General features: G+C 49.4%; 1 protein-coding gene across 7 annotated transcripts in view; it reads left to right on the top strand.

Annotated features, from left to right (window-relative positions):
• The window catches only part of RAB3IL1 (RAB3A interacting protein like 1), a 44,408-nt gene that overhangs the window by 8,496 nt on the left and 20,132 nt on the right, over positions 1 to 15,780 (top strand). For 2 of the 7 annotated variants that reach the window (XM_017878407.1, XM_017878408.1), the window contains exon 2: positions 8,243 to 8,384. The exons of 2 other annotated variants lie outside the window; for them this stretch is intronic. Coding sequence is in view for 1 of the 5 variants with exons in the window: in XM_017878403.1 (XP_017733892.1) it covers positions 12,885 to 13,036 (152 nt within the window). In the remaining 4 variants the exon portion in view is untranslated. Of the gene's footprint in view, positions 1 to 8,242; positions 8,385 to 12,807; positions 13,037 to 15,544; positions 15,563 to 15,780 lie in introns of those variants that run through there. 3 more of the 7 variants (XM_017878413.1, XM_017878403.1, XM_017878410.1) reach the window with 3 other exon arrangements.

The following is a 15,780-nucleotide window of genomic DNA, read 5'->3' on the forward strand; positions in this document are numbered from 1 at the left end:
AAAAAAAAAAAAAAAAAGAATGAACTATAGTTATATAAAATAAGGTAAGTCTTGGATATAATATTGAGTTTAAAAAAGTTCTAGAAGACTTTATCACTATCTATTTATTTATGTCTTTGATTTCTCTTTTATTTATGTCTTTTATTTTATTTCTCTTTAATGTCTTTTATTACACTGTAAGCCCTATAAAGCTTAGAATGTAAGCTTCATGGGCTAGGGCCTTGTTTTGCTCATTGCTATACACCCAGTGCCTGGAAGAGTGACTGTCAGGCAAAGAAATACCAAACAAATAACTGCTGAATGAATGAACTATTAAAATTGATATTTATGAAGACTGATATAAGCAAATAAAAAAATCTTACAGTATAACAATAATTTTTTAAAAATCAGAATCCCACAGTGCTGGGATTACAGGTATGAGCCACCATGTCCAGCTAAGGTGGCCTTTTTCAATTTGAAAATTTATATACTTCAGTTTTGGTAAACAATCTTGAATTATTTATTTGATGCTTTACCCCCTTCATTTTCTTCTGTTCCTTCTTTATGCAGACATTGAACCTCCTAAATTGATTCTCTACTTTTCGAATCTTTTCACTATTTTCCATTTCTTTCTTTTTGGGGTGTACTCCCTCAACTGTGTCTTCCAAACTTACTCATTGTTTTCATTTCTACCATTGTGCTTTTAAAAAATATATCATTTTCCAGTAGTTTTTGTTGCTCTGTGAATGTTTACTTTCGTAGAATCAGGTTACTATTTCATGAATGCAATACCTTCTTTTCCCACTCTGAGGTTATTAATGCCTCTCCTTCGTCCTCCTCCTTGCTCTCCTTCTCCTCCTCCTCTTCACCTCCTCTTCTCCTTCTTCTTTTTTCTACAGAGTCTCTTTTTCCTGCAAGTTGCTTTTTTTCTGCTTACTGGGTTTGGTCTCTCTTAAGGTAGAAGTTCAGTTGTCTAATAATCCTTGATTGTTCATTATGAAGAGCGAGATCTTAAAAACTGATGGCAAGCATGCTGACTTCGAGCTGGATGGATATTTTGTTGGGTAACATTCGTCTTAGATCTCTCTTCCTGGGTCGGCCAGCGTCCCATAGAGGGGCTGTCTGGAGGGTAAAGGTCTGGCTTTACCCTCCTAGTGACTGAGTGAGTTGCCATTTTGGCTGACAAGTGAGAGAAGAGGGTAGGAGGTCTCAGATTTCAGTGTGTATGCAATCACTTAACCCCCTTATTCAGCTGCTGGCCCAAAGACCTTCTGTTTTGCCATCTCCAGAGAATAAATCTCCAGTGTTATGCTAGACTCAGAAAGGGGCAGTTGGCCAGTGGCATGGAGTAGAGGAGGGGACCTAGGGATCAAATTGCTTATCCGTTTGCTTTGGTCTAGTGCTCTATACTTCAGCTTTTACTACCGGTGCCAGTGGTCTCCGCTGCCGCCAGCTCCTGATGTTTTGCTGCCTTGATGTAGCCATAATTCAGAAAGATTTGTTGATATCTCACACCGTAATGATGGAAGTGTCTATTTTCCCCTGTAGCTTTAATTATTTTTGCTTTAATTATTTTAGGCTATTTTATTAGGCACATATTAATTTAGACGGTTATATCTATCTGGTGAATTTTTTAAAACGTCATCATTTTATTATTACTGCATAGTGACCACCTCTACCCTTATAATGATTTTCATCTTAAAGTTTGCTATTAATTTGGTCTTTTTGAGACAGGGTCTTGCTGTGTTGCCCAGACTGAGTGCAGTGGCATGATTACAACTCACTGCAGCCTTGACCTCCCAGGCTAAAGTGATCCTCCTGCCGCAGCCTCCCCAGTAGCTGGGACTACAGGCCTGCACCACCATGCCTGGCTAATTTTTGATTTTTTGTAGAGATGGGGGTCTCCCCATGTTGCCCAGGCTGGGCTCGAACTTCTGAGCTCAAGTGATCCTCCCTCCTCAGCCTCCCAAAGTGCTGGGATTATATGATTCACCATGATTCATCTTAAAGATTGGTTATTAATGCAGAAATACCACCTTGCTTTTGGTGTGACTTTTTCGAGCTCACCCTTTCCATATCCTTATGCTTAGGTGGTCAGATATGCCTTTTAAAAAACATTTTGAACGTTTTATGTATATAGTTTACTGACATTAATTACATTCTCATTGTTGTGCAACCATCATCCATCTCTAGAACCTTTTTTGTCTTCCCAAATGAAACTCCATACTCATTAAACAAATATCACCTTCCCTCCATTCTCTATTTTCTATTATTGATTTCATAGACCTTATAAGTCTATCCTTGGCCAGGAGCAGTGGCTCATGTCTGTAATCCCAGCACTTCAGGAGGCTGAGGCGGGTGTATTGCTTGAACCCAGGAGTTTGAGACCAGCCTGGGCAACATGGCAAAACCCCGTCTCTACTAAAAACACAAAGATTAGCCGGGCATGGTGGTGATGTGTGCCTGTAGTCCCAGCTATTGAGGAGGCCAAAGCAGGGGAATCACTTGAACCTGGGAGGTGGAGGTTGCAGTGAGCTGAGATTACACCACTGCACACCAGCCTGGGCAACAGCAGAGTAAGACCCTGTCACAAAAAACAAAAAACAAAAAACAAAAAAACAAAAAAACCCGGGCACGGTAGCTCATGCCTGTAATCTCAGCACTTTGGGAGGCCGAGGCAGACGGATCACTTGAGGTCAGGAGATCGAGACCATCCTGGCCAACATGGTGAAACCCTATCTCTACTAAAATACAAAAAATTAGCCAGGTGTGGTGGCGCACACCTATACTCCCAGCTACTCAGGAGGCCGAGGCAGAGGAATTACTTGAACCCAGGAGGCAGAGTTGCAGTGAGCTAAGATAATGCCACTGCACTCCAGTCTGGCGACAGAGCAAGACTCTGTATCAAAAAAAAAAAAAAAAAAAAAAATCTCCTTGATTCTCCTTGATAATCTCTTTTTGTTTATTCATCTTCCACTCGTACATTTTTTTAAAATATTTTTTTTAAATTTTCTGAGACCAAGTCGCACTCTGTCACCCAGGCTGGAGTGTAATGGTACAATCTTGGCAGCTCACTGCACCTCTGCCTCCTGGGTTCAATCGATTCTCGTGCCTCAGCCTCCCGAGTAGCTGGGACAGTAGGCGCGTGCCACCACACCTGGCTAATTTTTGTGTTTTTAGTAGAGATAGGGTTTCACCATTTTCCCCGGGCTAGTCTCAAACTCCTGGGCTCAAGTGATCCACCTGCCTCAGCCTCCCAAAGTGCTGGGAACCATCATGCCCGCCCATACATACATCTATATTAACAATAACTTATCATATATGTCAAAATTAGCTTTAAGAGATGATTTGTAATGTTCCCAACACAGAGAAATGATAAATGTTTGAGGTGATGAATATCCCAGTTACCCAGATTTGATCATTATACATTGTATGCTTGGGTCAAAAGGTCACATATACCCCACAAATATGTACAACTATAATGTAGCCATAAAATTAAAACAAATTTTTTTCTGCAAATTTTGTATATGTTCTTTTCTTTAAAATAGATTCTAAAATTCATACGTTAACCTTTCAATATCATATATAGGAGACCACTACCTGGAGTCTCGTAGCATCTAGCTCTGTTGTGTGTTGTTTCTGGTGATTCTTATTCACAGTGGCTAGCATCTTTATGTGCTGGTGATCTCTGTGAACTCACTGCTTGAATCCTTCATATCTAAATTTGGACACATTCCTCCAAAGAGGAGTTGAATCCGCTTCTGCCTGGACCCGGGGGTGTCACCAACATGAAACACTTCAGCCCTCTTTGAGGGTCCTAGCTCCATGTATTTTGAGGGTCCTAGCTCCACAAAGTTTCAGGGTCTACCTCCATGTATTTTGAGGGTCCTAGCTCCATGTATTTTGAGGATCCTAGCTCCATGTATTTGGAGGGTCTTAGCTCCATGTATTTGGGGGGTTAACTTAGCTCCATGTATTTGGGGGGTCTTAGCTCCATGTATTTGGAGGGTCTTAGCTCCATGTATTTGGAGGGTCTAGCTCCATGTATTGTGAGGGTCTTAGCTCCATGTATTTGGAGGGTCTTTCTTAGCTCTATGCATTTTGAGGGTCCTAGCTCCATGCATTTTGAGGGTCCTAGCTCCATGCATTTTGAGGGTCCTAGTGCCATGTAGATGCCCAACATTCATCTCCCCAACCTCTCTCCTAGCCAAGCTCCCAGCTTTGGATGTACTTTCCTTTGTGGGCAAGGAAGTGGCTTTGGCAGACAAGGCCTAGAGCTTGATAGACAACACGTCCTCAAAGAATTATAGCCTCTTTTTCTAGAATTTTTTTTTTTTTTTTTTTTTTTCTGTAGCAGGAAGGTTCCTCTCTGCTCTAAGTCCACCACATCACTAGGAGCAGAGATTCTCCAACCAATTCCACACTTATCCATAGGAGCCATCTTTTTGATATGTAAATCCGTTCACATCACACTCCTGTGTAAATCCTTCAATGCCTCCTCTTTGTCTTTATGTATAAAGTTTGAACTCCTTACCTAGCATACTGTATTAGTTCATTCTCGCACTGCTATAAGAACTACTCAAGGCTCGATAATTTATAAAGAAAAGAGGTTTAATTGGTTCACAGTTCTGCAGGCTGTACAGGAGACGTGGCTGGAGAGGCCTCAGGAAACTTACGATCATGACTGAAGGTGAAGGGGAAGCAGGCACCTCTTACATGGCCAGAGCAGGTGGAAAAGAGCAAAGGGGGAGGTGCTACAGACTTTTAAACAACCAGATCTCAGTTAGGCGCGGTGGCTCATGCCTGTAATCCCAGCACTTTGGGAAGCCGAGTCTCAGGAGGATCACGAGGTCAGGAGATCGAGACCATGCTGGCTAACACGGTGAAACCCCATCTCTACTAAAAATAGAAAAAAAAAAATTAGCTGGGCGTGGTGGCAGACGCCTGTAGTCCCAGCTACTTGGGAGGCTGAAGCAGGAGAATGGCGTGAACCCAGGAGGCGGAGGTTGCCGTGAGCTGAGATCGCACCACTGCACTCCAGCCCAGGAGACAGTGTGAGATTCTGTCTCAAAAAAAAAAAAAAAAAAAAAAAAACAGATCTCATGAGAACTCACTTACTATCACAAGAACAGCAGCGGGGAAATACATCAATACATTACCATGATCCAATCACCTCCCACCAGGCCCCTCCTTCAACACTGGAAATTACAATTCGACATGAGATTTGGGCAGGGAGGCAGAGCCAAACCATACCACATACAAAGCCCCACATGATCTAGCCCCTGACTCTTTTGCCAGCCCCAACTCTTTCAATGGTCTCCCTTTCCACTCCCAAATGCCTGCCTCAGGACAGTTTTCCAGACTCCTAACCCTAAGTCTAGGTTAGGAGTTCCTGGATGTGCTCCCAGACGACTTTGCACTTCCCCTATCCTTGTACCTGAACTGTGGTCCTGTGTGTTAGTCTGTTGTGCATTGTTATAGGGAATACCAGACACTGGGCAATTTGTATAGAAAAGAGGTTTCTCTGGCTCGCAGTTCTGCAGACTGTATGGGAAGCATGGCACCAGCATCTGCTTCTGATGAGGGCCTCAGAAAGCTTCCATTCATGGTGGAAGGTTAAGGCGGGGCATGCATGTCACATGGTAAGAGAGAGAAAAAGAGAGAGATGGGGGGAGGTCCCAGACTCTCTTTAAGAATCAGATCTGGCTGGGTGCGGTGGCTCATGCCAGTAGTCCTAGCACTTTGGGAGGCCGAGGCGGGTGGATCACCTGAGGTCAGGAGTTCGAGAGCAGCCTTGCCAACATGCTGAAACCCCGTCACTACTAAAAATACAAAAGTTAGCTGGGCATGGTGCCTGTAATCCCAGCTACTCAGGAAGCTGAGGCAGGAGAATCGCTTGAACCTGGGAGGTGGAGGTTGCAGTGAGCCAAGATCATGGCATTGCATGGGCCTAGTACCAGGCAAGAAAGAGTGATGAAATAAAAGTTTTCTGTATCCCGACCAGGTGTGGCTCACATCTACAATCCCAGCACTTTGGGAGGCCATGGTGGGCAGATCACAGGGTCAGGAGTTCGAGACCAGCCTGGCCAACTTGGTGAAACCCCCATCTCTACTAAAAATACAAAATTTAGCCAGGCATGGTGGCGCACACCTTTAATCCCAGCTCCTCTGCAGGCTGAGGCAGGAGAATCACTTGAACTCGGGAGGCAGAAGTTGCAGTGAGCTGAGATCACGCCACTACACTACAGCCTGGGCGACAGACTGAGACTCCATTTCAAAAAAAGAATCAGATCCTGCAGCAACTTATTACCACAGAGAGGGCACCAAGTCATTCATGAGGGAACCAAGCCCCCGTGACTCTCACACCTCCCATAAGGCCCACCTCCAACACTGGGGATCATATTTCAATGTGAAATTTGGAGGGACAAATACCCAAACCATATCATGCTGTCATTAGATGTCTGAATCCCCCTCTACGCATAATCCCCTCCTAAGCTGTACACTTCATGAGTGCAGAAACATTGTCCGTCTGGCTCACTAATGCGCAATCAGCACTTGGCGTGTGTGTTCTTAGATATCTGATGAATGAGTGAACACCTCCACTGAGCTCCCAGTGTTTTTCTTATTGATTTTTGCAAATTCTTTATGTGTTAAAGATATTAACGTGTTGCCATTGCCTGGGAACATTTTCCCCAAGTTATTTGCCTTTTTTTTTTTTTTTTTTTTTTTTGAGATGGAGTCTCGCTCTGTCGCCCAGGCTGGAGTGCAATGGCCAGATCTCAGCTCACTGCAAGCTCCGCCTCCCGGGTTTACGCCATTCTCCTGCCTCAGCCTCCTGAGTAGCTGGGACTACAGGCGCCTGCCACCTCGCCCGGCTAGTTTTTTGTATTTTTTTAGTAGAGATGGGGTTTCACCATGTTCGCCAGGATGGTCTCGATCTCCTGACCTCGTGATCCGCCCGTCTCGGCCTCCCAAAGTGCTGGGATTACAGGCTTGAGCCACCGCGCCTGGCCCGTTATTTGCCTTTTAATTTTGGCTTTGGTTTTTTTTTTTTTTTTTTTTTTTTTTTGGCAGTGAGGAGCATAAAGAAGCTTTACATTTGAATGCGGACGGATCTATTGATCTTTTTCTGTTAAGATCTCTCCAAAATGTTTCCAAGTTTAGAAAGTCTCTCCTTTACTAGATGTGTAAGAAGTGTTCACTTCTATTTTTTCTGCACACGGCTGTCCATTTAATCTTCCCAAAGCAGGGCTTTGATCATTTCTCTCCTCTGCTCAAAAATGTTTAACCATCCCCTTGGAGCCTTTAGAATAAAGTCCAAATTCTTTAACTCTCCTCCAATGCTTTTCAGGATTTAATCTGAGGCTGCCTTTCCAGACTTTTTTTTCCTGTCCCCCAAATGAGCCTGAGCTCCTGGCAAAGTGAAGGGTGTTCCTCTCTGTCTGTGTTCTGCCTTTCCACCTCCAGGCCTTTGTACCTGTTGGTCCCTCTGCAGGGAATGCCCATCCTTCAGTTCTATATGGATTTTTTTTTTTTTTTTGAGACACGGTCTTGCTCTGTTGCCCAGGCTGGAGTGCAGTGGCATGATCTTGGCTCACTGCAGCCTCCACCTCCTGGGTTCAAGCAATTCTCCTGCCTCAGCCTCCCGAGTAGCTGGGATTACAGGCATGCGCCACCATGCCTGGCTAATTTGTGTATTTTCAGTAGAGACAGGGTTTTTACCATGTTGGCCAGGCTGGTCTTGAATGGCTGACCTCAAGTGATCTGCCCACCTCAGCCTCCCAAAGTGCTGGGAATTACAGGTGTGAACCACGGCACCCGGCTCTATATGGATATTTAAATCCTATTTATTCTTCAATCCCTACTTTCTTTAAAAAGCCTCACCTTACCCTTCCTTCCTCCTGAGGCAGTGAGTGGTGGAGGGATAGGAAAACAAGCTTTGGAGTCAGACAAACCTGGGTTAAAATGCGAGTTCCTTTACTTGTTAGCCATTGGCCAAATCCTTTAACCTTTCCAAATCTCAGTTTCCTCATCTTTAAAATGGGAACAGAAAGCAATGAAGGCCCACCGAGGACCGTGGGGCCGCTGCGAGGATGAACGGAGTCTGAGACTGCACGGAAAGATCCTAGCACAGTCTCCAGTTCACCCCACATTCTGCCACCTTGGAAGGGAGTCATCAGCTTTCTGGGGGTCACACCCTCCTCCACTAGTCATGTTTCCCCCCAAGGTTTCTGGTGGATTATCTGTTCTCTAATAATTCCAGGAGGTGGCTGAGCTTTCCTTCGGAGGAGCTGAGAGTGGGCGAACAGGTTTCATCTCTAGGAATTCAGCTCAGGCCCCAGGCACCTTGGTCGGACTCCCACACCCATCTGGGCCCAAAGGAATCCCCTCCTTCTTCATTTGAGGTCAGTTTCATTACCGGGAAATGCTGACATTTCCAAAGGGATTCACCAGCATCTCCCGCCCCTCACCATCAGCACCCCACAATATGATAAGTCAAGTGGAACAAAGATAATCCTCCCAGGTTTAAGGTGGGTAAACTGAGGCTCAAACTAGCTTCCTTATATTTGTGGGTAGAACTTGTGGGTCTTTGCAGCCAGAGAAGGGATTCGTTTTGCCTGAGGGGCCTGGGCAACTGTGGTGGAGAACTGGGGGAGCTCTGGCCCCAGAACAGGAGATGGACCAGGAATCCTGTCTCTCAGGGCCTCTGCCTTGTCCTCAAGTAGGTTAATGCCAGTCTCTCAGAGGCTGGCCTGGAGCTCAGTGTCTGTGCTTGCTTTGTGAACTGACTTTGTGAGTAGATTATTTTGCCTGCGTCATTTGGGAAAGAAGCAAAGATGAAGAATCACTGGCTGGGGCTTTATCTCTGGGGCTGAGAGTGAGGATGGAGACTTCCTGGACAGTGAAAACAGCAAGTTTAGCTTCAGGAGGCCTGGCTGCCAGCCCAGCTCTTTACCCAGCATGCTGTGCCACCTGGGACAAGTGCCTGCCCTCTCTGGACCCCAACTGCCCTCCCTATAAAATGGAGATGGTGGTCGAAGGAGGTCTGTTGTGAATCTTAGTGTTCTCAAAGTGCTGTCCTGGGCTGAGCCCCTCCCTGAGCCCAGACTGTCCCTGGGGCCTGGCTTCACCAGATTGGCCTGACCAAAGCTGCGACCCCATTCAGCCGCCTCCACGCCCTCTGTCCTGCCCTTCCCTAAGGGGCCTGGGTCTGGGCTTGGGCAGGCCTAGGGAGAGAGCAGGGAGCCTCCAGGCCCGAGTTTGACCTCCTGAGTCGCCTCCCCTCTCCCTGGAGCCAGAGCCAGCGTCCTCTTTCCCTCCTGCCTGAAATCTGAGCTCAGGGATCCAGGGAGGACTTTGGCTGCAAAACATTCCATCCCGCTGTCCAAACACTCTGCACAGCTGGCGGAGGGAGGGGCAGCCAGAACCAGCTTTCGGGAGCCCTGGGGCTGTTGTGTTCATGGAAATGGGGGAACCCTCACTCTGAGGACCAGCACTGGCTGACCTGAGGAGGTTCACAGGGTCAAGGAAGGGCCCACCTGCACACATGTTCCTGGGGCTTACTGCAGCGCCCAGCCCTGCAGGGGAAAATCCAGTTGCTTCAAAGTCTGCCAAGCCAGGTGTGCGTGGCTGCCTCGAGCCTGCCAGCGGGGAGGTGTCTGGGCCGCAGGCAAGGGGATGGTGGCCTTGTGAGCCTCCCCTCGTGACTGAGCTCTATGCAGAGGCAGGGGAAGGGCAGGCAGGAATGACGCTGAGATAGCAAGCAGGGGAGGTGACTTCAGGCAGCAGCTTTTACTGACAAGATGTCCCAGACTCGGCTGCTTCTTGCTGTGACTCACCAGTGACCCTGGATGAGTCTCTGAGCCTCAGTTTCCTCATCTGCAAGAAGAGAGGATCGGGCCTTTTCTGGCTCTGCCTTTTTTGTAAGAAGTTACAGCCAAAGACAAGATCCTCACAGCTTCCCATCCAGTCCAAGCTGTGTCTAAATGTCCAAAAACATAACAGGTTTTTCCATACAGTCTACAGCAACTCTGACTCAGTTTCCCCTCTCCCCCCAACAAGAGGCTGGTGGGGCCTTGGCAGGGAGGGAACAACTCCCACCTACATTGCCACCAGTCAGGCCAAGCCCCTTCCCCTCCTGCCTTGTTGGGGTGATGGGGAGATCCCCCCCTTCACACATCCTGTTTTCCATTAATTGTTTCCAGGTGGGCCCAGAGGTTGCCCAGCAGAGGAAGGTGGGGACACAGAGGAATTGAGCAGGGGGATCAGAGAGGAGCAAAAACAGGAAGGGGGTGGGAGCAGGCCATGGAAAATTCATTGCCAGGAAAGGGAGGCCAGCATCTGGTTTGCATTAGGCTGAGAGAGCTTCGAAGCCCAAAGCCCAAGTGGGAGATACTGTTATCCGCTGGGCGGGGCGGGGCGGGGTGTGAGGAACTGGCAGCTTCTCCCCAGCAGGGACTCAGAGGCTACCCAGAAAGAAGAGGGAAGTCCAGGGAGAAGGGAATAGGGAACACTTCTTTCAGTCCACACTGTGGCAGACACTTCACAAATGTTATCTTCTTCTTTTTTTTTTTTTTTTTGAGACGGAGTTTTGCTCTTGTTGCCCAGGCTGGAGTGCAATGGCAGGCCAAGTGGGTTCAAGCAATTCTTCTGCCTCAGCCTCCCCAGAAGCTGGGATTACAGGCATGCGCCACCATGCCCAGCTAATTTTGTATTTTTAGTAGAGACAGGGTTTCTCCATGTTGGTCAGGCAGGCTGGTCTCAAACTCCCAACCTCAGATGATCCACCCGCCTTGGCCTCCTAGAGTGCTGGGATTACAGGCACGAGCCAACACCCCTGGCTGTCTTCTTTTTTTAAACTTTTTTTTTTTTTTGAGACGGAGTCTCACTGTCGCCCAGGCTGGAGTGCAGTGGTGAGATCTTGGCTCACTGCAAGCTCTGCCTCCCAGGTTCATGCCATTCTCCTGCCTCAGCCTCCCAAGTAGCTGGGACTGCAGGTGCCCTCCACCACACCCAGCTAATATTTTGTGTTTTTAGTAGAGACGAGTTTTTTTTTGTTTGTTTGTTTTTAATAATAGAGATGAGGTCTCGGTTTGTTGCCTAGGCTGGTCTTGAACTCCTGGGCTCAAGCGATCCTCCCACCTCGGCCTCCCAAAGTGCTGGGATTACAGGCGTGAGCCACTGCACCTGGCCACAAATGTTATCTGCTTTAATACTCACTACTTCACAGGGGAGAACTGTTCCCATTTTATATAGATGAGGAAACTGAGTCCCAGAGAGGTTAAGTGACTTGCCTGAGGCCACACAGCCAGCGAGTGGCAGAACTAGGATGAGAATTCGGGTCAAATGAAGACACGGTGGCACATTCACACCATCCCACAGATGGATGGGGTCTGTGTACCAGGCAAGGGGACACTGAGAAGGGTGACGAGGATGGCCCAGCCTCTGCCCAGAGGGCCACTCAGTTCTTGCGGGAGTGTCCAACAGTTCCATGGGGTGTTTGTCATGATGCAGGGCTAACCATGTGTCTGAGGGCTCTGGTGTCTGCCGAGGAAAAAAGTAACCCACAGGGGAGGGCTTCCTAGAGGAGGGGGTATGAACAAAAGAGAAACTTACCAGCAGAGGCAGGATGCAGTGGAGATTGCAGACAGGTGGGATAGTATGTGGAAAGAAGAGGAATGGGCACATCTGGGCAGTGGCAACTGGCCTGGTGTGCTTTGGAGGGTGAGAATCCATTTCATAGTTGGAGAAACTGAGGCACAGAGAGGCTAACGTGCTCAAAGGCACACCGTCTGACAGTGGGATTGAATCTAGCCTGTCTGACCCCAGGCCTGTGTTCCCAGCTGCTACCACAGAGTTGTTCCTGGGTGGTGGTGGTGAAAAGTTTTAAGGGTAGTGAGACCCCGTTTCTCCAAACAAAAAAAAAAAAATTTAAAAATTAGCCAGGCATGGTGACACATGCCTGGAGTCCCAGCTGCTCAGGAGGGTGAGGTGGGAGGATGGCTTGAGCCAGGGAGTTTGAGGCTGCCTTCCAGCTTGGGTGACAGAGTGAGACCCTGCCTTGAAAATTAAAAAAAAAAAAAAAAAAAAGACAAAACTAGAAATCTCAAATCTAAGAAAAGAATTTAAAATAAAAAAAATAACAGTTTTGTTTGTTTGTTTGTTTTGTTTTTTGAGACGGAGTTTTGCTCTTGTTGCCTAGGCTGGAATGCAATGGTGCGATCTCGGCTAACCGCAACCTCCGCCTCCCAGGTTCAAGCAATTCTTCTGCCTCAGGCTCCCGAGTAGCTGGGATTACAGGCATGCGCCACCATGCCTGGTTAATTTTGTATTTTTAGTAGAGACGGGGTTTCACCATGTTGGTCAGGCTGGTCTTGAACTGCTGACTTCAGGTGATCTGCCCGCCTCGGCCTCCCAAAGTGCTGGGATTACAGGCGTGAGTCTCCGTGCCCGGCCAATAACAAAGTTTTAAGGGGATATTCAGGCTTGTGGTCACAGGCAGGAGGGCCTATCTAGGGCTCCACAGGCAGCTATGACAGCTATGACAGGGTCAAGGCTGGACAGGCACTTTCCAACGCCCCAGCCTGTGTGGCAAGGGGACAAGCAGACCATGTGGGAGCCTGGCTGAAACAAGGGGCCTCGTCTTGAGGTGTCTCATCTCCCCTGGCCCAGAGCCCAGGAAGGAGGGCCCAGTGTCTTCTGCTGCCTGAGGAGCCACAGGAGTTAATAATTACGGGGTTGAAGGAGATAGCGGCTGTCTTGGGAGGTGGTGCCTCCCTCCCAGGCTGCTGCTCTGGGGAGATAGCAAAGGTTAGTGTGAGGCTCAGCCTAGTGGGGGGAAGAAGGCTCCTGCTACCTCCCTTCCCAGCACCCTCCAGAGGGACCCTCAGTCTGGCCTTCCAAGCATGGACTCTTCTGAGGAGCACACCAGGTGCCCCGCCCGAGGGACATGCCCCGTGTTCCTGGCCATGAGTGCAGGGACTGTCCGCTACGCCCCATTAGGCCTGTGCCCTGCACTTGAGGGGAACTTGAGAGAAGAGCCCTGGGGCACAGACAGGTGAGCTCAGGACCTGCGGCATGGAGGGGAGGGGAATCTTGGCAAGCTTCAGGGCAGCTGGTATGAGAAGCTGGGCTCAGAGAGTCCTAGGGAATGGCTCTGACTGTCTTGTCCAATTTGGTGGCTGTAGAGAGGTGGAGACTGAAGCTCAGATAGGGCAAGACACTCGTCCTGGGTCACACAGTGAGCTGAGGACAGACCTGTAAGTCCAAGATCAGGGCCTGGGTCATCCAGGCTGACTGTCTCCTACTCCTCAGCTGCCTTCAGCCAAGGGTCTGTGGTCAAGGCTGTCAGGCTTGGGATGTAGCAGGCAGAGGGGGATAGAGGGAGGGAGGCTGAGGAGGGCAGTGGCTTGTGGGCAGAGGACACAACTTTTTTTTTTTTTGACATGGAGTTTCGCTCTTGTCGCCCAGGCTGGAGTGCAATGACGCGATCTCGGCTCACAGCAACCTCTGCCTCCTGGGTTCAAGCGATTCTCCTGCCTCAGCCTCCTGAGCAGCTGGGATTACAGGCATGTACCACCACGCCCAGCTAATTTTGTATTTTTTAATAGAGACAGGGTTTCTCCATGTTGGTTAGGCTGGTCTCGAACTCCCGACCTCAGGTGATCCGCCTGCCCTGGCCTCCCAAAGTGCTGGGATTACAGACGTGAGTCACTGCGCCTGGCCTGGACACAACTTTTATTTCTCCCTTCCCTACCACTGGCCAGACACCGATAGCCTGTGCTCAGGAACTTCTTGCTGCCTGACTGCACACAGCTGCAGCTGCCAGTGAGCTTCTAGTTTCTGGATGGTCTTTTTGGAAAACTGGTGTAAGAGGACTCAGCCCCACTGCTCCTGGCTGTGTGATATCTGGCAAGTTCCTTAACATCTCTGAGCCCATCCTTTTCGGCTGAGGAGCAAGTTCAGCTGAGCAGTAGGGTCCTCCCTACTGGGGGAGGCAGTGAGGCCTAGGAGTCCATGGTAGCAGGAAGCATGGATGACAGGCTATTTTTGGTTAGAAATTGAGTGTCAATGCTTTCCGAGTGGTGACCACACACTTGTCCTTCAAGACCTTGCTCAAGGGCCTCCCTGGTCCACCAGCTGTCACAGGCTGAGGACTCTTCCTCCAGGGACACAGCCCTGAGCTGACGCCTCCTCCACCCCCTTTATCTCCCACTGGTCTGGGTTGCCATGACTTATCTCCTCCCGGTGCTTGTGAAGACTTGGAGGGCAAGGGCCCTGTGCTGGGTTCCTTTTGTGTCATTTTCTCCTCCTTCTCTAAATAGTGAACAAAACAAGGGCCAGGAAGACAACAGTTGCTCAAGACCTACTGATGAGGGATTCAAGCCAGCAAACACATGTGGACATCTGCTTTGGGTGGGCCAGACCCCGAGCTGGGCTGGGGGCAGGGTGAGGGAACACAGCTCCAAGAAAGAGAGAATCCCTGCCCTCTGGAAGCCATGGCCATGGAAACAACTGCCCTGCTGCGTGATGGCTATGGGATGCCTGGGCTGAATGATTCTAGAGAGTTGGAAGGGATGCTATGGAGAACTGCCTAGGTTGTTCACTGCACAAAGTGCTGGCCAAGGGAGCAAGCAAGGCATAGAATCCAGCCTCGCCTCCACTCTCCAGATTCCGTACCTTGGTGTGCACTATGCCCAGTGGGGAAAGAGCATTGTTGTCTATTTGTACCCTGGACATGGAGGTCTTAGAGAATACCTCCCTCATCCTCCATCCTCCATCGTGGAGCCCCAGGAGGGCAGAGTCTATGTCTGTACAGTTTCCTTTTGGGTCACCAGCCCTTGCGTGGCCCATAGTCTGTGCTCAGATGGAGTGGCTGAATGTATGAATGAGTTGAATGAATGAATAAAATGTGTCCTCAAATGAAGATCTGACTAACTTGAGCCTGGGGCCTGAGTCAGTGGGCCTGGAGGGGTTCAGCACTAGGACCTCTGGTAGCACCTAGAAGGCGAAGTACCTCCCCCCAAGCTCCCAGTCCTTCCCCCGACAGGGAAGGTGGGAGCCATGGTTCCTGGTGGGAGAGAAGAGGGGTTCTGCTCTTACTGGTCCAGTCCTAGGCTGAAGTTGAGACCAATGATCAGGACTCAGAATGGGTGGGACAGAGGAACTGAGGGACAGGTAGACCAGTGGTCTGGGATTCAGGGAAAGGTTTCACGGAGGATGTGGAAGCAGACAGGTGTGTGTATGTGTGTGTGCTGGTGGGGGTGGGGTGGGGAATACTATCCAGAGGGCAGATGGTGGGTAAAGGCAGGGATGGGCACAGTGTGTTAAGAGGCAGGAGGCTGGGTGAGGAGAGTTGGACCAGAAGTGGAAACTACTTCGGGATAAAACTCGGAGAGTAGGACTCAGAAAACTTGTTTCGGGTTTGTCCCCTCCCCTTCCCAGCAGGCAGGATGTTGCACAGGGACAGGCACTAAGCAGATAGACTAGGGAAGGAGTGCCGGGTGAGGATCGGGGAGGGTGTCTGCCGGCCTTAAGTGACCATCTGTGTGAGAATCCAAGAGCTGAGAGCCCGGGAGCCATTGTAGGTCCTTGAGCAGGGGTGGCTCAAAGTGGGTGGTGCAGAGGGCGATTGGAGAGGAAGAGTCAGCTAGGGAGTCTGAGCGCGGCGCGGGCCGCGGGATGTTGGGTTCCGGGCTCCTTCCCTGCGCCGCGGTCTCCGTGTCCCGGCGCGGCGGGCCGGGTGGGGCCGGGCCCTGGGAGCGCGCGCCCGATCCCAGCGTCGGGCCGGCGGAGGGGCCG

This window comes from Rhinopithecus bieti, unplaced genomic scaffold, assembly GCF_001698545.2.
Source record: "Rhinopithecus bieti isolate Rb0 unplaced genomic scaffold, ASM169854v2 scaffold_11488, whole genome shotgun sequence".
In the NCBI taxonomy this organism is placed as follows: domain Eukaryota; kingdom Metazoa; phylum Chordata; class Mammalia; order Primates; family Cercopithecidae; genus Rhinopithecus; species Rhinopithecus bieti.